At 44.9% G+C, this 23,633-nt stretch overlaps 1 protein-coding gene across 1 annotated transcript; it reads right to left on the reverse strand.

Moving 5' to 3' along the window:
* Positions 1–1,377: 1,377 nt before the first annotated feature.
* Positions 1,378–6,632, reverse strand: lpar4 (lysophosphatidic acid receptor 4). The gene is made up of 4 exons (XM_083785714.1): positions 6,045–6,632; positions 3,743–4,084; positions 2,457–2,731; positions 1,378–2,169 (listed from the first exon to the last, which is right to left on the reverse strand). The coding sequence occupies exons 1-4, from the start codon at positions 6,276–6,278 to the stop codon at positions 1,785–1,787; spliced, it is 1,236 nt and encodes a 411-aa protein (XP_083641840.1). The 5' UTR covers positions 6,279–6,632; the 3' UTR covers positions 1,378–1,784.
* Positions 6,633–23,633: the final 17,001 nt, after the last annotated feature.

Raw genomic sequence — 23,633 nt, forward strand, 5'->3', positions numbered from 1 at the left:
TCAATGTCATTAGTCCTGCCGTCTGTCTGTCTGTCTGTCTGTCTGTCAGACAGTTCAATATTGTGAAAGTTCAATGACAGAAACCTTGTCAATGTCATTCCTGCTAGAGCCTTCCATTGGAGAGTTGCACCAACGAGGAGTCAGGAACAGTGCACTGCTGGTCAACTCCAAATAGTGACAAACGCTCCAGTGCATTCATTCACACGCTCATAGACTCCTGTGCATTCATTCATTCACACGCTCATAGACTCCAGTGCATTCATTCACACGCTCATAGACTCCTGTGCATTAATTCATGCACACGCTCATAGACTCCAGTGCATTCATTCAGTCACACGCTCATAGACTCCAGTGCATTCATTCAGTCGCACGCTCATAGACTCCAGTGCATTCATTCACACGCTCATAGACTCCTGTGCATTCATTCAGTCACACGCTCATAGACTCCAGTGCATTCATTCAGTCACACGCTCATAGACTCCAGTGCATTCATTCAGTCACACGCTCATAGACTCCAGTGCATTCATTCAGTCACATGCTCATAGACTCCAGTGCATTCATTCACACGCTCATAGACTCCTGTGCATTCATTCAGTCACACGCTCATAGACTCCAGTGCATTCATTCAGTCACACGCTCATAGACTCCAGTGCATTCATTCAGTCACACGCTCATAGACTCCAGTGCATTCATTCAGTCACATGCTCATAGACTCCAGTGCATTCCATAACTGTTGTCACTAGTCGCGAATAGAAGGCGCTGTAGAAGACTGGCCCGATGAAGTGAACGGGAGTGACGCATCTCTCCTTACATGGCTCTGATTCTGTCTGTCTGTCTGTCTGTCTGTCTGTCTGTCTGTCTGTCTGTCTGTCTGTCTGTCTGTCTGTCTGTCTGTCTGTCTGTCTGTCTGTCTGTCTGTCTGTCTGTCTGTCTGTCTCCTCAGTGTGTCCTCGTTGGTTTGCGTCTCGTGCCCTTGTCCTGTTCTGTCCAATAGCTCCTCTGTCCTCACTCCCGAAACCAGGAAGTAGGAGGAGTCCGTCCGCCACGTGTGTCAAGTTTCTCATTCGCTGCTCCAATAATTAAGGCAGCTAGGTAGGAATTAGGACCAGGAGGCATCACAGAGGAGTTCAGAAACCGTCTTCAAGTGACATCATTGATGGGGAATACAAGCTAATAGGAACTGCAGGCTTCCCCCCCAGCGGTGGAAAAAATGAGTTTTTTTTCCGGTTGGTACTTTATTTACAGTTACAGCTACCTGGCAGCAGAACAAAAGCCACCTTATTAGCATTTGAATGCCCAAGTTGGGTGGCCCAACACCTATCTTGGCCCAAGCGCCCCCCCCACCCCCCGTAAAGATATGTGACTACGTGCATGACAACATGACCAGGGGGAAGGGAAAGTCAGTCTTAATTTCAGTGGGTGCATATACTGCATATTGATATTGGCTTATTATTTTGCCAGCGGGTGCTTTGGCTCCTGCGCACCTGCGGAGTTGACGCCGTTGGCGTGGTCTAAACATGGTCATGAGCTGTGCTGAAATGGACACAGCTAAACGTGACTCTTCGGAGGAACCCGCGTCCCGTTTTCTCTAAAACAAACATTTTTTCTTTGTGTCCTTCCTCTGTCCTCCTCGCCTCGTCTTCCTCCGCGCGCTGCACGTCCTCGCCAGGAGGGACCGAGACGGAGAGCAAAGGACGCACGAGCCGAGAACGGGGAAACGAGGATAAAAAAAAAAAAGTAAGGAGCCATTAAGTTGAGACGCCTTCAAACCCCGCATGCGGTGCTCAGAACTGGGTTTCCGAGTGTGGTGGCGGGGTCTCCTTGCCGTTGCTGGACATCAGGGGGGGTGAGGAGGAGGAGGGGGCGTGTGTGTCTCTGGTCAGGAGGTTGCAGGACATCAGGCGAGGAGAGGAGGAGGAGGGGGCGTGTGTGTCCCTGCTGGACATCAGGCGGGGACAGGAGGAGGAGGAGGAGGAGGGGGCGTGTGTGTCCCTGGTCAGGGTGCCGGACGGGTGGTCCGGCAGGGAGTCGGCGTCGCTCCGCGTCGGGTGGCTCTCCGGGCGGCTGCCGCCGGACCCCTTAGCGCCCCCTGACCCCCCCGTGGTCAGGCTCTTCTGGAAGCTCTCGGAGGTGAAGTAGTAGACCACCGGGTCCAGGCAGCAGTTGAGGCTGGAAGGATGAAACAACATCAGCAGAAGCAGAAGCAGTGTTCGTGAAAATCTTTGAATATATATATTCTTTCAGAGCAAACGTTTTTAACTCAAATATTTGCTTCTGGGGAGGGGGTCCCCTGGAACAACATATTTTCAGATGGGGGTGGGGGGCCTCGGTGGCCAATTTTACATATAATTTGTGGGGTTCCTTGACATGAAATATTGAGCACCACTGATACAGAAACATGAGGTATATTTCATAAAACAGGATTTAAGAGAAGACATTTGTAGTCGTTTGTCTACCTGGCCAGACACAGCGTGATGGGGTAGAGCGTGCGCACGAAGCGCTCCACGGAGCAGTTGGCCAGCGCCTGCGTGCGCACCAGCGCGTACAGGAACAGGATGGAGTTGTACGGCACGAAGCACACCACGAAGATGGCCAGGTGCACCAGGATCATCCGGAGCACGCGCCGCTTGCTGTCGGAGCAGCCGCCCACCGTGGCCGGCCGCCGCAGCGTCCGCAGCACCAGCGACGAACACACCAGGTTGGCCAGCAGGGGGAGCAGGAAGCCCACGATCTATGTGAAAGTCAACATGAATGTTCATTTAACACAACTTCCAACGTTGCGAGCTTTGTAGATCGGCTATTTTCAGTGCTCCTTAAAGGACCACTTCACCACTTTTCAACCTATCTTCATCTGTAAATACCCCCCATGTAAAGCGTCTTTGGGTACTCAGAAAAGCGCTATATAAGTTTGAGATATTATTATTATTATTATTGCGAACGCAGTGAGCCACTTACTATGACAGCAAGGGCTGAATGTCTGTGTGTGTGTGTGTGTGTGTGTGTGTGTGTGTGTGTGTGTGTCACGCTGTTACACCACCGGCCCGCCACCAGAGGGCGCAGCTGTAGCACACACACACACACACACACACACACACACACACACACACACACACACACACAGGGCGCAGCTGTAGCACACACACACACACACACAACCACACACACACGAGCTGCGTTCGCTTCACGCGTTTGCGCGTCTTACTTGTATAATAGGTCCTCACTAATAATCATGAAAAAATGGCGCAAATCTTTTCTACTCGGTCTGTGTCTCATAGGAGGGCTGTGGGCAGTTCAGAAACCGTCTTCAAGTGACATCATCGATGGGGAATACAAGCTAATAGGAACTGCAGGCTTTCTAGTCCTGAAAAGTTGCAATGCGAAAATGGAAACCATAGTTCTCACAATAATGAAAATATAAACATTTTTGTAAAAAAATATATTGTTTAAATCTGCCTAATGGTGATGTCACTGGAAGACGGTTTCTGAGCTAGTTCCATAAGGCCTACCTCGATAAAGATGGTGATCTTGGACAGCTAGTTCCATAAAGCCTACCTCGATAAAGATGATGATCTTGGACAGCTAGTTCCATAAAGCCTACCTCGATGAAGATGGTGATCTTGGACAGCTATAGTTCCATTAGGCCTACCTCGATGAGGATGGTGATCTTGGACAGCTATAGTTCCATAAAACCTACCTCGATGAAGATGGTGATCTTGGACAGCTATAGTTCCATAAAACCTACCTCGATGAAGATGGTGATCTTGGACAGGTAGTTCTTCCAGGTGCTCTTGGAGAAGCCCTCGAAGCAGGCGGTGGCGCGGTTGGCCCGGTTGATGGTGGAGAAGAAGGTGACGGAGATGCCTCCGCCCAGGATGGTGAGCCACACGGCGGCGCACACCAGCGCCGCGTTGCGCCGCGTGCGCACGGAGCGCGAGCGGAACGGGTAGACGATGGCCAGGAAGCGGTCCACGCTGATGCAGGTGAGGAAGAAGATGCTGCCGTAGATGTTGGTGATGAAGGCCGTGCCCGACACCTTGCACAGGCCGTCGCCGAACGGCCAGTGGCGGTTCACGTTGTAGAACACCTGCACGTTGTAGACACCATAGAGTTATGAATCGACGTGGACACCATAGACTTATGAATCGAGATGCACCATATAGTCGGTATCGGAATTGGCCGTATCGGCCATAAAAATGCCATATCGGTATCGGATCGGTCTCAAAGTACTACTTGATGATGCAATAATAATGTGACCGCCCATGGCTTTGTCGGGTCATACCAAAGACTCTAAAAATGGGACCCAGTGCCTCCTTGCTTGACACTCAGCATCAAGGGTTGGATTGGGGGTATAAGTCCCTGCGACATACTAGCGTCATGTCCAGGGGGTGTACTTGTACATCAAGCTGCCTCACGCTACAGAAACAGGAGATAGGCTCCTGCCCCTATGGGCCTCATGGCTCGGCAAGGCTACTTACTTACATGGCTTTGTACTCATTCAGTAGTGAAAACAGACACTTGGAAAAAGAGTATAGGCTATATATTGATCGATTGAATACTTCATTAAAGCAGTGGTTTTCAAACGTTTTCCATATAATTAAAGTCCTTATTCAGCATCTGAGCCACGGACCACCATTTGATAAGATTTAGCCTCTCAGACCCAAAACTAAAGAATATGTTGTTCGCGTTGGTTAAGATTTTGTCCACAATTCCATGCTGTATTGAGATAACAGGCAAAATGTTGATCAAAATAACAATTATTCTACGTTCTTTAATTGCGTACACGTCTTGTAAATGAAGTAATGCAGATGTTTAACAACAATTTAAGTCTTGAGAGTGTAAAATATAAATTGATGTGTGATACACGAACGATACACGAACACCATGTTTTAACAACGTACCTCGAAGGGCAGGGTGAACACGAACACCATGTTTTATTTGACCTATTCTGTACGGGAACCCCTTTTGGTGTTTTAAGCATTGTGTTATACTTTAGCTATTTAAAAATAGCAGATCTACAACCTCATAGCGCGGCACTGTAGTTATGCTATTTCTGAAAGATCGTGAAAATGTGGCGCAAGTCTTTGAATATTTTCTTTCAGAGCGAATGTTTTTAACTCAAATCTTTTCTTCTGGGTGGTCACTGCACGAATCACATATTTTCAGCAGCCAATTACATAATATTTTTGGGGGTCCTTGACATGAAAATGTTTGAGAACGACTGACATAAAAACATGAGGTTTTTTCAGAAAAAACTGTCATGATTTAGAAGACAATTTGTAGAATCGTCCTCAGGTCTAAATGGAGTTAACGTACCTTAAAGGTCAAGGTGAACACGAACACCATGTTTTACTTAACCCATTTTGGGCGGGAACCCCTTTTGGTGTTTTAAACATTATATTATAATTTAGCTATTGAAAAATAGCAGATCTACAAGCTCATAGCGCTACGAGCTTGTAGGTCTGCTATTTTTGAAAAATCGTGAAATGTGCCTTAAATGTCAGTGTTTCAATTTTTAACTCAAATCTTTGCTTCTGGGAGGTCCCTGGAACAACATATTTTCAGATGGGTGTCGGCGCCATATTACATAATATAATTTTTGGGGTCCTTGACATGAAATATTGAGAACCACTGATGTAGAAACATGAGGGTTTTTCAGAAAAAAGACATTTTAAAAATGTCTACGTCTTTACCTTGAAGGGCAGCGTGAACACGAACACCATGTTTTATTTAAAGGTATATTCAGTGATTTCACTTAATTCAAATATCACTTATTTTTTTGTTTTGTTGTGATAATCCTCCCTACTATAGAGTGTGCTGGCCATATAAGGAGTTCCTCCCTGTCCCCAGTTAACCCCTGGGGGTCAAAAAAACGTAGGTTTCGTTTTTGACTCTCTATCCTGATTGGACGAAAGGCTGGGTCCCACAGCCAAAAACGAAACCTAAGGTTTTTTGAGTGAAATCACTGAATATACCTTTAACTCATTCTGACCGGGCACCCATTTTGGTGTATGAATCTGATCTCAGGTCAGAATGGGTTAACGTACCTTGAAGGGCAGCGTGAACACGAACACCAGGTCCGACATGGCCAGGTTGGTCATGAACATGGTGGTCTCGTTCTGCATCTTCATGCGGAAGCAGAAGACGAACAGCGCGGCCACGTTGGTGACCAGGCCCAGCACGAACACCACGCTGTACACCACCGAGTACAGGTTGTACTTGAAGGAGTCGTCGATGCCACAGTCCTCCATGCCCGTCTCGTTGAGCACTAGGCTGGCCATGGTGAGGCGCTGTGGGGGGGGGTGGCCCGGCAGGGGCCCGGGGGTTAACAATGGAACTTAGTGGGAGCTTATGAGCTCCAGGGCCCGCTCGCTGCCTGCAGGGCCCTGTGTGTGTGCTATTTTCAAATGGGTGTACAGCTGTTGCTTCCGTCGAGAACCGTATTCATAGGTCACTTATTTAAATGTAACGCAACACACAGGAACCCCAGCTATAGTGTTTCTGGTCGTCCAACAGTGTCTTAACCACTCAGTGGGAGGAGACTCGAAAATAGCAGATACAGCGTCGGGGAGCAGCCTTATAACTCTATGGGAGCAGCCTTATAACTCTATGGGAGCAGCCTTATAACTCTATGGGAGCAGCCTTATAACTCTATGGGAGCAGCCTTATATAACTCTATGGGAGCAGCCTCTATGGGAGCAGCCTTATATAACTCTACGGGAGCAGTGGTGATAGTGCTGTCGTTCTTGACTGCACACTTTGCGTGCGCGCATGGAGGCTTTTGTTTTGGTGCAGCTAGCTCCAGGGCCCTCGGGAGGGGTGGATTCGGGCTCGGCCACACCCGGGAGGAGGAGGAGGAGGGTGATGGTCCTCCACAGATGTAGGGCAGTTTGTCCCGTCCGTCCGTCAGTCAGGAAACGTCCGAGGGTCTCGTGGAGACGTCAGGGACACGATGGTGTCAGAGAGGAGTCCACCGGCCCTGCTCCCACCGAGCCATCCTGGACGCACACGCAGACATGCACGTGTAGCACGGCAACACGCTCACAAACACATGAACGTGCACGGACTCCAAACACACACACACGCACACTCAGGATGCGTGGGGGGAGACGGGGACGACGACGACGGTCGCTCCTCCTGTGGAGACAGAGGAAAAAACAAAGGGTCACATCCTCACAATAAAGTCAAGGAATGAGAAACAAACACGTTTTGTCATCCTGCCTCGTCCTGGACTGGAGGGACACACACACACACACACGCGTGGCACACGTCTTCCCACAGGGGGCAGTGTTGCTGCAGCTTGGAGCACACACACAGGAGCACAGACTCAACGGCGTGCATCAGGACCCATTCAGAGTTAATCTAAAGAGAGTAATGACATGCACTGCCGTTGACTCGCATTGTAACAATGCAATGTGGAAGTGCTCATTCTATCTCAATGGGATAGTTCCAGCTATATAGGAGCAATGTTTGGAACTATATAGCCCATATACTTTGCTGCGAGATCAAAGCGTGTCACTCTCTTACTAGATTACTTACTGGCCAATGTTGAAGGTCTACTACCCTACTGGGCCGAAGCTGAGTGTACATCTGTACGTCTCTAAATGTTCAGATTAAGGTCTACTACCCTACTGGGCCAAAGCTGAGTGTATATCTGTACGTCTCTAAATGTTCAGATTAAGGTCTACTACCCTACTGGACCAAAGCTGAGTGTATATCTGTACGTCTCTAAATGTTCAGATTAAGGTCTACTACCCTACTGGGCCAAAGCTGAGTGTATATCTGTACGTCTCTAAATGTTCAGATTAAGGTCTACTACCCTACTGGGCCAAAGCTGAGTGTATATCTGTACGTCTCTAAATGTTCAGATTAAGGTCTACTACCCTACTGGGCCAAAGCTGAGTGTATATCTGTACGTCTCTAAATGTTTAGATTGAGGTCTACTACCCTACTGGACCAAAGCTGAGTGTATATCTGTACGTCTCTAAATGTTCAGATTAAGGTCTACTACCCTACTGGGCCAAAGCTGAGTGTATATCTGTACGTCTCTAAATGTTCAGATTAAGGTCTACTACCCTACTGGGCCAAAGCTGAGTGTATATCTGTACGTCTCTAAATGTTCAGATTGAGGTCTACTACCCTACTGGGCCAAAGCTGAGTGTATATCTGTACGTCTCTAAATGTTCAGATTAAGGTCTACTACCCTACTGGGCCAAAGCTGAGTGTATATCTGTACGTCTCTAAATGTTCAGATTAAGGTCTACTACCCTACTGGGCCAAAGCTGAGTGTATATCTGTACGTCTCTAAATGTTCAGATTAAGGTCTACTACCCTACTGGGCCAAAGCTGAGTGTACATCTGTACGTCTCTAAATGTTCAGATTAAGGTCTACTACCCTACTGGGCCAAAGCTGAGTGTACATCTGTACGTCTCTAAATGTTCAGATTAAGGTCTACTACCCTACTGGGCCAAAGCTGAGTGTACATCTGTACGTCTCTAAATGTTCAGATTAAGGTCTACTACCCTACTGGGCCAAAGCTGAGTGTATATCTGTACGTCTCTAAATGTTCAGATTAAGGTCTACTACCCTACTGGACCAAAGCTGAGTGTATATCTGTACGTCTCTAAATGTTCAGATTGAGGTCTACTACCCTACTGGGCCAAAGCTGAGTGTATATCTGTACGTCTCTAAATGTTCAGATTAAGGTCTACTACCCTACTGGGCCAAAGCTGAGTGTACATCTGTACGTCTCTAAATGTTCAGATTAAGGTCTACTACCCTACTGGGCCAAAGCTGAGTGTACATCTGTACGTCTCTAAATGTTCAGATTAAGGTCTACTACCCTACTGGGCCAAAGCTGAGTGTACATCTGTACGTCTCTAAATGTTCAGATTAAGGTCTACTACCCTACTGGGCCAAAGCTGAGTGTATATCTGTACGTCTCTAAATGTTCAGATTAAGGTCTACTACCCTACTGGGCCAAAGCTGAGTGTATATCTGTACGTCTCTAAATGTTCAGATTAAGGTCTACTACCCTACTGGGTAGTGTGTATATCTGTATGTCTCTAAATGTTCAGATTAAGGTCTACTACCCTACTGGGCCAAAGCTGAGTGTACATCTGTACGTCTCTAAATGTTCAGATTAAGGTCTACTACCCTACTGGGCCAAAGCTGAGTGTATATCTGTACGTCTCTAAATGTTCAGATTAAGGTCTACTACCCTACTGGGCCAACGCTGAGTGTATATCTGTACGTCTCTAAATGTTCAGATTAAGGTCTACTACCCTACTGGGCCAAAGCTGAGTGTATATCTGTACGTCTCTAAATGTTCAGATTCATTGGGGGGAATTCCCAACATGCTGATACTTTGACTTCCAAACGTTGAGTTTGAATATAAATCCACTCGCCTGGACTGTGCGATTCTTCAGGCCCTTATAGCTTGCATTGTGCCCTCGGGGCTTCTCAGCCCTTTGTACATGAGGTCGTCATACAGCACTGTATCATGTGTCCGGTCCATTATAGTGCATTTGAAGGGGGCTATAATTTATATGTGCGTTTCAAGACAGGGGTCTCTACAGTATGTGTACATTTGACTGCATGCGTGCATGGTTGTCCACTGACAGAGCCACCCCCATTAGGCAATTATAATATTAATGTTGTTCCTGCAAAGGGTATGAATGAATTATTTCATTGTCGTGTGTGCCTGCCTTTCGCAGCCTGCATGTGGACCCCCCCCATTTGAAAATGTATGCAATGCAGGGACCTTATCCAGGGTCCAGTTCCTAACTATGACCCCCTGGAACTCCCTCAAGGACCCCTAGGAACCCACTTTGGGAACCACTGATTATTCGGACACAATTCACTACACTATTATTATATTTCCGGTGCCAACAAGTTCAGAAGATCCGTGTCAGTAAATAACAGTTCACTCTGATGAAGTTATAGTTATAGTTGCTGCGAGAGCGTGAGGTCTATAGCCAACACCAACTGGGGGATTCCTGGATCGCTGCCCTCCAGAAATATGGCGACTTACAGTGCAAGGAATTACAGGCTTCATTTTACGTCCATGTTAGACCCGGGTAATGCTTTGTCCATATTTTTTACAGTCTATGGTTGGCTCCCATAGGGAGCCAACCATAGACTGTAAAAGCTTGCCTAAACTTGCCTAAACTTGCCTACACTTGCCTAAAGTTCTGTGTGCCTGACGCAGTGCCCTGCCAAGCAGCCTCATCCTTCTCTCTCTGACTGTGTCCGTGACCCGGGTCGTGGTACGTAGGCTAGGTCCCCATAGAGGTCTTTGTCCGTACCCGGGTCGTGGTACTGTAGGTCCCCATAGAGGTCCACATTTCTGATGCGGTCCGTCCATGTGACACCTAGTGCCATTCGTAGCATTCTTGTGTAGACTCCATCCAGGGCTTTTTCCTGTTCTACTCTGATGAGGAACTGCTTTATATTCTGTCCAAGCCATGAATAATAATCTGCATCTTTACATCAACTATTAAGTGGTTTTACTTAAGTATAAAAGTATCAATACTGCAATACAGTAATAGTCTTTGGCATCAAAATGGACTTAAAGTACCGTCCAAAAGTAAAAGTTTGTCATTGTGCAGAATGTCTCATTTTAAGTTTTCAAATGTACAATATTAATAAATAAATAAATGGCACATCTTGAGCTTGTCGAAAATCGGCTGAGGTGTTTAATCCCATTTAGACCTGAAGTCAATTCTACAAATGTCTTCTAAATCCTGACAGTTTCTGTGTCAGTGGTGCTCAACCTTTTTCATGTCAAGGACCTCCAGAATTATCTGTATTTGGCCGCCGACCCCATCTGAAAATAGTAGTTCCAGGGAAACCTCCGAAGCAAAAGATTTTAGTTAAAAATGTTCGCTCTAAAATAATATATATTCAAAGATTTGCGCCACATTTTCACTATTTTTAGCAGCCGCGCTTACGAGCTTGTAGATCTGCTATTTTTCAATAGCTAAAGTATAACATTATGCTTTTCGGGAAGAGGTGGTGGTTGGGTGCCACGTGATGAGAAGCAATACCACTATGGCGCTTTTGGGTTCCATCTTTGATGCTAAATTAGTAGGTTTAATGATATAGCAAGCTAAAATGAGGCCATCCTTGCTCTAGAAAACGCCAATGTTCCAATCGCGCTCACCGGACAATCAGAAAAGACCTCCGAGCATCTGTGATTTGTTCAAAACCACGGACAGCGCATTATATTTCAGAGAAACGAGCGTGCAAAAGGCCGCGTCTAAAACAGAAGCTAATTAAATGTGAATGTGTACAGAAACGGTGCGGGCGGGGGCCCTAGCAACCGGAGCGGTTCCAAAACTGAAACGCAGCGAGGCAATCTTATAGCGATATCAAACGCCTTAAGACGAGCCTACTCGTCATGAGTATCCAGCATCATGCATTTATAGGACGAGTATACCCGTCCTAGGGATCCAATGTGTTCATGTAGAAAATGGTAGAACTTGCAAGCCTGTGTGTATTTTAATGTGTCTGTAAAGCGTTCTCTCGCTCTCTCTCTCTCTTTGACACACACACACACACAGACACACACACACACACACACACACACACACACACACACACACACACAGTACAGAGAGAGACAGTGACAGACATACAGACAGGCAGGCGGGGAGAGAGAGAGAGAGAGAGAGACTTTGATGCATATTAATTATGTTCATAAAGGGCTCAGGGTTGACTCTCTCATGGCCTTAAGCCCCTGCCGCATCCTTTCCTCATGGCCTTATGCCCCTGATGCATCCTTTCCTCGTGGCCTTATGCCCCCGATGCAAACTATGCATCCTTTCCATAACATGTCTGCATCACTGCAGACTGGGCTCCAGGCAAAACCCCCACAATGCATAGCGTTGGGATGCTGAAACCAGGATGAGTGACAGTCAGACAGCTATAGGGTATAGGCTATAGTGTCTTAGAACAACAACAAACACCCATTCAAGGTGGGAACCCCTTTTGGTGTTTTGAGCATACTTTTTATACCATACTTGAAAAATAGCAGATATACAAGCTCGTAGCGCGGCACATCGTGAAAATGTGGTGCAAATCTTAAAGTTAAATATAATAACGTTTTTAACTCAAATCTTTACTTCTGGGGGGGGGGGGGGCATGGAACAACATATTTTCAGATGGGGGTCGGCGGACACACACACACACACACACACACACACACACACACACACATACACGGTTTTCACTGCTTTTTTATAAGACTGGCCTCGTGCTGTATGTGTCATGATGTCTGGCCTGTAGCTTTGCGCACGCACGCACGCACGCACGCACGCACGCACGCACGCACGCACGCACGCACGCACATGCACGGGGCAGTCCATCAGTTACAGCTGCAAGGTGACATCTTTACAACATTTTCACACGCCTCCAAAAAGCCTTCCTGAGCTTTACAATGCCCTCACTGTATACCCTGTAACTGCACGCACGCACACACACACACACACACACACTGTACATGCACACACACACAGTCACACACACTTGCGCGAACACACACACACGCCTGTGAACCGAACACACACACACACACACACACACACACATACATACATACATACACACACACACACACACACACACACACACACACACACACACACACACACACACACACACACACACATACTCATGAGTCATGCACACCCACACGTGCACATACAGTGGACAGTATATGCACTCAAGCATATACCGGCAAACTTTGGCGAGTGCAATCGCATACTGTGCACACTCACACACACACACACACACACACACACACACACACACACACACACACACACACACACACACACGGACACATGCGCAACGCATATACATACAGAGGCACATGTATACTGTATGTCTCCAAATGTGCACGCACTAACACAGGGGTTCCCAAAGTGGGGTCTGGGGACCCCCAGGGGTCCTTGAGGGAGTTCCAGGGGGTCCCCAGCTAAATTATAGTTTGGAACCAAATGGACCCTGTTGGGTCTGTAACTCTGAGAGTGTACAAATGGAACCAAATGGACCCTGTTGGGTCTGTAACTCTGAGAGTGTACAAATGGAACCAAATGGACCCTGTTGGGTCTGTAACTCTGAGAGTGTACAAATGGAACCAAATGGACCCTAACGTGTTCATTTTGGTTCCATTTGTACACTCTCAAGAGTTAAATCAACATTGATTTTACAATATAATTTGGGGGTCCCAGAGATAGAAATGCCATTAAATGGGGGTCCGTAGACTAACGCATGTCCTTGAAATTAAACGGGTTGAGAATCGCTGCTAGAGCCGTGATAATCTTCTCTTATGGGGGGTCCCTGGCAAATATTTTCAAATGGGGGTCCGCAGAGCTAATTGGTCTCAATTTGGGGGTCCTTGACATGAAAAAGTTTGGGAACACACTTATACTTTACGTGGGTCTTTACTCTTTATGCACGCCGACACGCACACGCACACGCTCACACACACGCACGCACGCACGCACGCACGCACGCATGCACGCACAGAGAGAGAGTTGTGTGTACTATGGCTGAGTCCCAGCCTGCTGTCTGCCAAAATGATGTTTCTGCATGGAAGCAGTACACAGACTGTACTGTACTGCAGTGGTTCTCAACCAGTGGTCCGGGAACCACCAGTGGTCCTTGAGGGGGTTCCAGGTGGTCCCCAGCTAAATGACGGAGAGTTGGTAACCAAATGGACCTGTGTTAGATCTTTAACTCTTAACCCATTTAGACCATTTAGGCCGATTCTACAAATTCCTTCTAAATTCTGACAGTTTTCTGAAAAACCCATTTTTCTATAATATGTCAGTGGTTCTCAAACCTTTTCATGTCAAGGACCCCCAAAAATATATGTAATTGGCCGCCGATCCCCATCTGAAAATATGTTGTTCCAGGGAGCCTCCCAGAAGCAAAGATATGAGTTAAAAACGTTCGCTCTGAAAGAATATATAAGATTTGCGACACATTTTCACGATTTTTCTAAAATAGCAGATCTACAAGCTCTAAGCGCTATGAGCTTGTAGACCAAAATGGTAAAGAGCATGAAATTAATTAATGGACCTGTGAGTCCACCTGGCAATTAGAATGTATATTGTAGAAGAATTGTTATTTTGATCAAGATTGTTATCTCTCCTAATGGTCCCTCCAGACAGTGGCCTTGTGGTTAGAGTGTCCGCCCTGAAACTGGGAGGTCGGGGGTTCGATCCCCGGCCGGGTCATACCAAAGACCCTTGCTTGGCACTGAGCATCAAAGGGTTAACTTGGATTGGGGGGGGTCAAATCTACTAATCAAATGATTCCCGAGCGCGGCACGGCTGCAGCTCACCGCTCCTTGGCTGCGGCTCACCGCTCCAAGAGATGGGTCAAATGCGGAGAACAAATTTCACTGCGGTAACGTGTGTGGCAAATCATATGACTTTGGTACCAACATCAATACAGCATGGAATTGTGGACAAAATCTCATTCAAAGACAAAAACAATATTATTTATTTTTGGGTCTGAGAGGCTAAATGTCATCAAATGGTGGTTCCGTGGCTCAAATGACAAATAATTAATGGGCCTTGATATGAAAAGGGTTGAAAACCACTGCTGTACTGTACAGCAGGTCTACCTGACCTGACCTTCTGACCTGATGACCTGACCTTCTGACCTGATGACCTGACCTTTCTGACCTGATGACCTGACCTGTCTGACCTGATGATAATAATAATAATAATAATACATTTTATTTATAAGGCGCCTTTCAGTACCCAAGGACCCAAGGTCGCCGTATACAAGTTAAAAACAGTTAATACAAAAACACAGTTAAAAGCAATACCAAACTAAGGCACAGCTTGCAGCAGAAGACAACAAAGGTCAGCCATATGCCTGCCTATAAACAGGTGGGTTTTGAGGTGGGTTTGGAATATGGTGATAGAGTCCATGGGCTGTATTTTGCGTGTCTTACGTACCAGGTCTTATTACTTAACTTAAGACCTGGAGGCGTGGTCAATGCTCTTTGGCCACTCAGAATAGCCAAATGGCATTGATCACGCCTCCAGGTCTTGAGTTATGTAATAAGACCTGGTACTTAAGACACGCAAAATACAGCCCCATGTTTCTAATACCAGGGGATGACCTGACCTTTCTGACCATGACCTTCATGACCTTTCTGACCTGACCTTTCTGACCTGATGTCTGCCATAGTTTCTAAAAAACCTTTGATGTGGTCGTTTTCTAAAACGTCGTGAAATCGGCTGACGTGTAGCTATTCTGACAACTCAAATCTGATGGCGGTCCCTCCCAGTCTCTAGCACCTTGTGTGTGTGTGTGTGTGTGTGTGTGTGTGTGTGGGGGGGGGGGTCTGGACCTGTCTGTCTGCTTTCTAGATATCACTTTACGATACAGATACATGTCTGTCTGTCTGTCTGTCTGTCTGTCTGTCTGCTCTATAGTATAGATAGATATCACTTTACACTATACATGCAGCTGTTGCGCTCTCTCACTCTGGGCACACACACACACACACACACACACACACACACACACACACACACACACACACACACACACACACACACACACACACACACACACACACACACACACACACACACACAGATGAACTAGTGTCTCATTTTTACAGTGAGGTGCACAGATAACTTTGTCTGCTTAGTATTAGGCCTGCAATAACATCCACTTCCATCATAAATGTTACCAATTTTTGCATCAGACAATTATATATAAAAAAACTGATCTACAAAGCTCACGATGCCTCGCGATTAACTGTGTTGTGAGCTTAAGATCGGCGTTTCTTTGTGTTGCTATCTTTGTATACAATGTAGTACATGGGTTAAGGGGCTAATTACACTAATTGATTTAGTCTATCATATAAAATAAATAATTGCCATGTCGATTCATTGATGTATAATGAAATAGAAAGCTATTACTTATCGTATATTTGATCATATACATAATATGTGATGTCGGGTTTCTGAACTGCCCACAGCCCTCCTATGAGACACAGACTGGTTGCTGAACTGCCCACAGCCCTCCTATGAGACACAGACGGGTTTCTGAACTGCCCACAGCCCTCCTATGAGACACAGACTGGTTTCTGAACTGCCCACAGCCCTCCTATGAGAGACAGACAGGTTTCTAAACTGCCCACAGCCCTCCTATGAGACACAGACGGGTTTCTGAACTGCCCACAGCCCTCCTATGAGACACAGACTGGTTTCTGAACTGCCCACAGCCCTCCTGTGAGACACAGACTGGTTTCTGAACTGCCCACAGCCCTCCTATGAGACACAGACTGGTTTCTGAACTGCCCACAGCCCTCCTATGAGACACAGACTGGTTTCTGAACTGCCCACAGCCCTCCTGTGAGACACAGACTGGTTTCTGAACTGCCCACAGCCCTCCTGTGAGACACAGACTGGTTTCTGAACTGCCCACAGCCCTCCTATGAGACACAGACGGGTTTCTGAACTGCCCACAGCCCTCCTATGAGACACAGACTGGTTTCTGAACTGCCCACAGCCCTCCTATGAGACACAGACTGGTTTCTGAACTGCCCACCGCCCCACAGCCCTCCTATGAGACACAGACTGAGTAGGGGAAAACAATGGTGCTGTTTTATCATGAACATTAATGAGGACCAATTATATGAAGATAAGTTGAAAAGTGTTGAAGTGGTCCTTTAAGAATTTCTTCCACTATAGGGTATTTTCAAACATGCATGGTTGATTGATTGATTGATTGATTGAGTAATTTACAGTTTGCAATATGGGCTACAGTTATAGTCCTATGCTCCAAAAGGGATAACACAAAAAACCCTGAGGGCTTAATAATTGTTTCCATTGTGGTCCTATGTGTGTGTGCTATTCAATTAATTCATCGAGAGTCGAGACACACTTAAATAGATCGTCAACAAACACTATGAGCAGTACAAGTTTACAGAAGAAAACTAAGTTGCTGCGTGCCTGCGATCATGCCAGGGCAATATCTTTATACAGGTCTGTAACTCTCAGAGTTTAGGATATAGGATCCCTTCAAATGTTAAAAAAATATATGATAACGAACTGTTTAATCTTACATATCAATATCATTATCATAGATATGCGACTATAGCCTATAGAGTGCCTAAACCAACCTGCGACTGCGTTCGCTTTTATCTGACCAAAAATACGGTTTATAACCGCGTTTAAAACAAACAGGCACAGCACTTTGTGCACGTTATATATAGAATAATTATAAATAACAGCTCCTCACCTCGTTATACGTGCTTGTGCTGCTGCAGCCAGCAGCTGTCAGAATTAAGACAACTCCATAGCTCCAAAAACAAAACGGTCACTAAAGAAAACCCTTCAGTAAACTCCACCATGCACCGTCCATCAACACATCATTTAAAAGGACGGATGGATGAATACATCAATACAACAAGTGTTCTTCGTTTCGAGATGAATGACTTCTTATCAGCAGAAGAGAAAAAAAACGCCGTTTCTCCAAATGTAATGCTGTGGTAGTAATGTTACTGTGGCAGGCTACTGTTGTGTTGACCACTTTATGCTTCCAACGCAAACAGGAAAGTATCAAAAACCCACCGCGCGGCGCGCTGCGCGCACTCTCATCGCTGCGCGCACTCTCATCGCTGCGTGCGTGCGTGCGTGTGTGTGTGAGTTTGTGTGTGTGTTTGTGTTTGTGTGCTTGTAGGCTACTATTAGGCTACCATTGTGAGCGTCAAATGAATATAATTAGATAAATATGGACATTGTGAGGACCTCACAGAGAAACATGGTTTTGTTAATGGCTATAAATAAATACATATAAGAAAGAAAGTGATTAGAAATAGATTTCCATTATTATAACAATTAATTAGCCCATAGTCAAATGTTCAGGTTGGGATTAAGATTAGGCATTTGGAGGTTTTAGCTTTAAAGGGATATTTAACCCCAAAAATAACTTTAATTAGCCTCACCCCATGGATGGAGATTTAGGCCAGTGGTCCCCAAACTTTTTCATGTCAAGGACCCCAAAATTGACATTTTTACGGCTCTAGCAGTGATTCTCAACCCGTTTTATTTCCAAGGACCCCCTGTTTGACATGCATTAGTCTACGGACCCCCATTTAATGGCATTTCTATCTCTGTGACCACAATTTATATACACTCAGAGTTACAGACCCATAAGGGTCCATTTTGTTCCAAACTATTATTTAGCTGTGTACCCCCTGGAACTCCCCAGTCCCCACATATGCACACTTGCTGAATAGTAGCGTGCCATGCCATGCCATGCCATTCCAGGTCACTAGGTGGCAGTGACGGACTGCCAGATAGGCCATTCGCCCATCTAATAGCACGCTTGGGCAAGACCTATACGCTAGGCTATCATCTTTTTGGGGCGGAGGTTGCGGGATTTTACCGCTCAAGGAAATGACGTTAATGCTTGACGAATCGGTTTACATTCTCCGTGAATGAAACAAGTGTTGTGATTGGTCAGGAAAATATTGTATCCCGGGGAAATCTATCTGACGGATGTTCCGGACCGACACTTCTGCCGATAGTGTTTCTGTTTCTGTTTGTGACCAGGCTTTTCTCTTCGCACATGAGTAAGGCTGGGACCGAGGCTAATGTAATAAAGAACCATAACAAAAAATAGATGCCTCATTGGCCGCTGCATGCACTGAATTTACACTGAAGTACGCCGGAAGTGTGGAAGGCACGCTACCGTCACATTGGGACACCAGCAAACCATACTTTATTTTTCCATTTTCTATGAACACCACTCTCGTGTAAAGGCCGTGTAAAAGACTTAATATTAACTTGAATATAGAGCACCGAAGTCTGACGTCAATATCGGTAGAAGGTGCAAATCCACGGGTTCATGTAGGCTACTTTTTATTTGCATTGTAATCGCCTCATATAAGAACCGTGTTTGAAAAATAAACATGTCACCCCGGGCCGCTTCACTCATATGGATATGAAGAATCAACTGACTGAGAGAAAACGCTATTGTTTACTGCTACTGAATTAGTTAAATTTTCGCTAGAAAACGGACTGTATCATAATGTGACTGACTGACGCTCGTATACGATACAGATATTTTTGGACCACAATGCTTTATATGAAGCGATTTTTAAGATGACCCCATGTTATTCTCCATAGAGAAATTACTTTGAGCGAGTGACGTCAGGACTTCGGCGCTCTATTAGCCTAGAATACTCCATGCAAAGGGACCCTTTTTGCAAAAAAGTATAATTATGTTAATGACGTTTAGAACACTTTCCTGGGGGTCTTTATGTGTGTAAATGTGGTTTTAGATATTTTAGATTTTAGCAGTGAGTCCAGTGACTCTGATGGACACTGGCCTCACTTCCTTCCTGGACTACAATTCCCACAATGCTCTGTTGCACTGCTCCTCCTTGTGGATAGGGGGAGGGCTGTCTTACTGAGACAACATGTAGTCCAGGAAGTAAGTTTATGTTTATGTTTATTAAAGGATCCCCATTAGAGACACATGAAAGAGCCTCTAGTCTTCCTGGGGTCCTGAATAACACAAATACAATACAGATGTACAAGTAAAAATTCACATTAAAACAGGAAAAACACAATACAAAAACAAATTCACATGATAAAAACTATTAATAAACTCAAATACTCAAATCAGTTATATAGACAAATTGGCAAGGTATCGTTTGACATTTCTTTTGAAAGTAGTTTTGTTATTTATTGTCGATAAGATGTTTTTGGGCAGAGCATTCCAGAGAATTATTGCCCTATATATACCAGTGTTTTTGAGACAGTTTGATTTTGGTGTTATTCTTATTCTTATGTTTAAGTGAGCCCAGTGACCATGGCAACAGAGACACTGGGCTCACTGCTAAAATCTAAAATATCTAAAACCACATTTACACACATGAAGACCCCCAGGAAAGTGTTCTAAATGTCATTAATTAACATATATTATTTTGCAACAAATATTTAAATAAAAAAAATAAAAAGTGTCACTTTAATAATAACTTAAATGTATACTCACCCCATGCATGGAGACTTAAACATTGAGTTTGTTTGTTTGTGTGTTTTTTGTCGCATTCCTGACGAGCAGTGGTTCCCTAATAGTACTGGTCATGACATTATTATAATTGGTTGCGTGTACAGTCAGAAATATGAGTTTGCAGATCTGCAATTTTTTTAGGCTTTAGGCATAAAATGTTGATGTCCTCAGAAGCGTACTAATTCAAACCTGTGCGTGCGTGCGTGTGTGTGTGTGTGTGTGTGTGTGTGTGTGTGTGTGTGTGTGTGTTTGTGTGTGTGCGTGTGTGTGTGTGTAAGCGTGTGCTTGTGCTCACAGGAAGCAGAACAATAGCGCCACATTGGAGGGGGACTGAGGGGCGGGGCTGGTGTCATCAGCTGCTAAATTGGGCCGTTAAGCTTAATGACTCATTACTGACATTTGATTGGTTGAAAGGGAAAGATTTATGAAACATTCTTGCCGCCCCCCCCCCCCCCCCCCCCCCGCCGTGCAGCGTCTGTATATGGGCTGTTTAATCTTTTGTGTAGCTTGTTGTTTTTCCTCCATCTTTGTAGTTTTTTGTTTTTCATGAGAAGGGAGGAAAAAGCTACAAGGGATGAGAGCATGCACAGAACTCCACCCATTTTCATATCTTCATATAATTGGGCCTCACTAATGTGTTCATGATAAAAGTGTCTGTCTGTCTGTCTGTCTGTGTTTGAGCACGGAATGTTGTTGACGTCGTCATGGTGATGAAAGGCACCGCTCACTTCACACAAGTGTGTTATTTTTTCCCTACTCGGTCTGTGTCTCATAGGAGGGCTGCTGTGGACACTTCAGAAACCTGCCTACCAGTGACATCAACGTTATAGCCGGCAGATGTATTATTTCCAAACAACTATTTGGATTTGTATTAATGCGAGAACTAATGGCTTTCGATTATATCACGCTAACTTTCCAGGAATTAGAAAGCCTGCACTTTCTATTGGCTTGGATTCTCCCATTGATGATGTCACTGGTGGGCGGGTTCCTGAACTGTCCACAGCCCTCCTCTGAGACACAGAGTGACCTGTAGAGCAGTCCATTTTTTTACTGAACTGTCCACAGCCCTCCTCTGAGACACAGAGTGACCTGTAGAGCAGTCCGTTTGGACTGAACTGTCCACAGCCCTCCTCTGAGACACAGAGTGACCTGGTAGAGCATCCCATTTGGACTGAACTGTCCACAGCCCTCCTCTGAGACACAGAGGCCCCTTTTCCACTGGTTGGTTCCCAGTGGGAACCGGTTCAGTTATTTTTGGTTTTTAGTCCATGAGCCAGAGCTCCAAAATTGAAACGTTAATTATGAATTGAGTGGGCAAAACCATACCTATTATTAGATTGTTATCACCATTCAACTTCCCCAATTGAGTATTTACACGAAGACAATGATTTATTGTATTACACATTTTACATTTTACATATGCAAATGAGTAGGAAATATGTAGGAAAATATGCAAAATAATCGAAAATAGGATAAAGCTACTACTGTGGAAGGGTTATCATGTATTAATTTACTTGTATTGATCCTATAAACAATTTAATACAGGGTATAGTTTTCCCACCAATTTCGGAGCTCTGGCTCATGGACTAAAAAACAAAAATAACTGAACCGGTTCCCATTGGGAACCAACCGGCGGAAAATAACTGAACCGGTTCCCATTGGGAACCAACCGGTGGAAAAGGGGTCAGAGTGACCGGTAGAGCAGCCCATTTGGACTGCGGTGTTCCCAGTTCCGCTCTCTGTGTTTCATAACTGCAGTACCATGAGAGAGAAGGGTTTGTGCAGGGCTCTGAGAGAGAGAGAGAGAGACGGAGACGTCAGTTCAGCTAAAGCTAAGATACGGCAAGGTGACGGCATGAGCACGCGCGTGAAATGTTCTGTTATACCCCGGTTATTTGCGTCTTTTTATGCCCTATTGTCCTCCATTCTTGCGGGTATTTGCCTAGAAATATTAAATGGGTTGTCTTTGAGACTGAGAGAGCCATCAGTCCATAAACAAATAGGTTTGAACACTGACAGGCAAACGTTGAGGTTCTGTGCTTGCAATATTTTACTTACAGAAGTGCTAAATTAAAAAGGGCATCTTTGAAAAACAAAAAAGAGCACACTGTCAGACACTTGCCAATTTTTTTTTGCACTTTATTAGGTCAACGTTTTGGTCGCTTAGAGCATTAGACCTTCATCAGGACAGACAATGTTGATTGTCTGTACTATATATGCTCTGTATATGCTAGTGACGCACCTGTCACTATAGCCTTTTGAGGTGTGCATCAGCCTTTTGCTATAAACGTACACAAGTGCAAAACGTTTGAAGCAGAATCTACAAATGACTCTGCCCAGATACACTGAATTAAAAACTAAAAATATAGATACTCTAAATTAAAAACCTCCCATACCACAGTGAAAAGTAAAGTAATTATGTAATTATCCCCAAGGCACTCTCAAGGCAAACAATACTATACAATATATTACTATGTATTTTTGTTTTTTGTTTTGTTTGCTTTCTTTTTCTTGTAATGTCATTTATTTTACTTGTACACTTAAAAAAATAATAATAATAATGAACTGAGAGAAAAGGAATATATGAAATAATATATGTAATATGAAATAAAATTGCCTGTAAATGATTCTATAAAAATGGCAATAAACAAGTTAAAAAAAAAGACTTCTGTGATCTATTATCGGCCAATAATATCACACATGCCTCGTGTTGACGTCCGATGGCCTGTGGAGGACTAGCATGTCCACTCTCTCTCTGTCACTTTATTTTCAAGATGTCACTTCATTCTCCACTTCAGACTCCATATTGGCCATTAACCACTTATTGCAAAGCTATATTGCATTTAGATTGGCGGTGTGGATCTGCTCATGTGATATTACAGATTACCTGTGCAATGAGACACAATCTGATATCACAACCCCCCCCCCCCCCATATATACCACATATAGATACATAATTATGATACATATAGAACAATCAATAAGTCACATTATCACCAAATGACCCATTACAGAACTAGATATCACATACTGTAGGCCTAGTACAACCCATAAATGACATATAATCCATTACAGAACTAGATGACACATGTCATAGTAGTACAACCCATTATGATCACATAATCACCCATAGAGAACTAGATGACACATAGGTCATCTAATACAGTGAAGTTTCTCAAACTGTTTTATGTCAAGGACCCCCAAATTGACACTAATTATACAGCGGACCCCCATTTGAAAAGACATGCCAGGAACTACCATAAGAGAAGATTTTTACGGCTCTAGCAGTGATTCTCAACCAGTTTTTTTCTGTGACTTCCAAGTTATATTGTAAAATCAATGCTAATTTAACTCTTGAGAGTGTACAAATGGAACCAAATGGAGCCGTTAGGGTCCATTTAGCCTCGATACCCAGGCTTTCATTTCGTCTGCGCGAAAGATGAAAGCCTGGAAAAAGCCGTGGGCTGAACCAGTCTAAAAGTGGGAGTCAACCCTTCCGCGTAGGCGTCGCTCTAAATTATGTGACGTAGCGCTGCACTAGGGGGGAGAGGAGGGGCCGGGGGTGACGGACAGA

Source organism: Protomyctophum parallelum, assembly GCF_964188405.1.
Source record: "Protomyctophum parallelum genome assembly, chromosome: 16".
NCBI lineage: Eukaryota > Metazoa > Chordata > Actinopteri > Myctophiformes > Myctophidae > Protomyctophum > Protomyctophum parallelum.

Bases quoted from the DNA above. Each gene is read 5' to 3' on its own strand.
- lpar4 (XM_083785714.1), bottom strand. From the start codon at position 6,278: ATGGCCAGCCTAGTGCTCAACGAGACGGGCATGGAGGACTGTGGCATC. The intron at 2,732-3,742 runs GTAGGTTTTATG...ACTTTCACATAG, and splicing joins AGATCACCATCTTCATCGAG to ATCGTGGGCTTCCTGCTCCC. The intron at 2,170-2,456 runs GTAGACAAACGA...TCATCCTTCCAG, and splicing joins ATCACGCTGTGTCTGGCCAG to CCTCAACTGCTGCCTGGACC.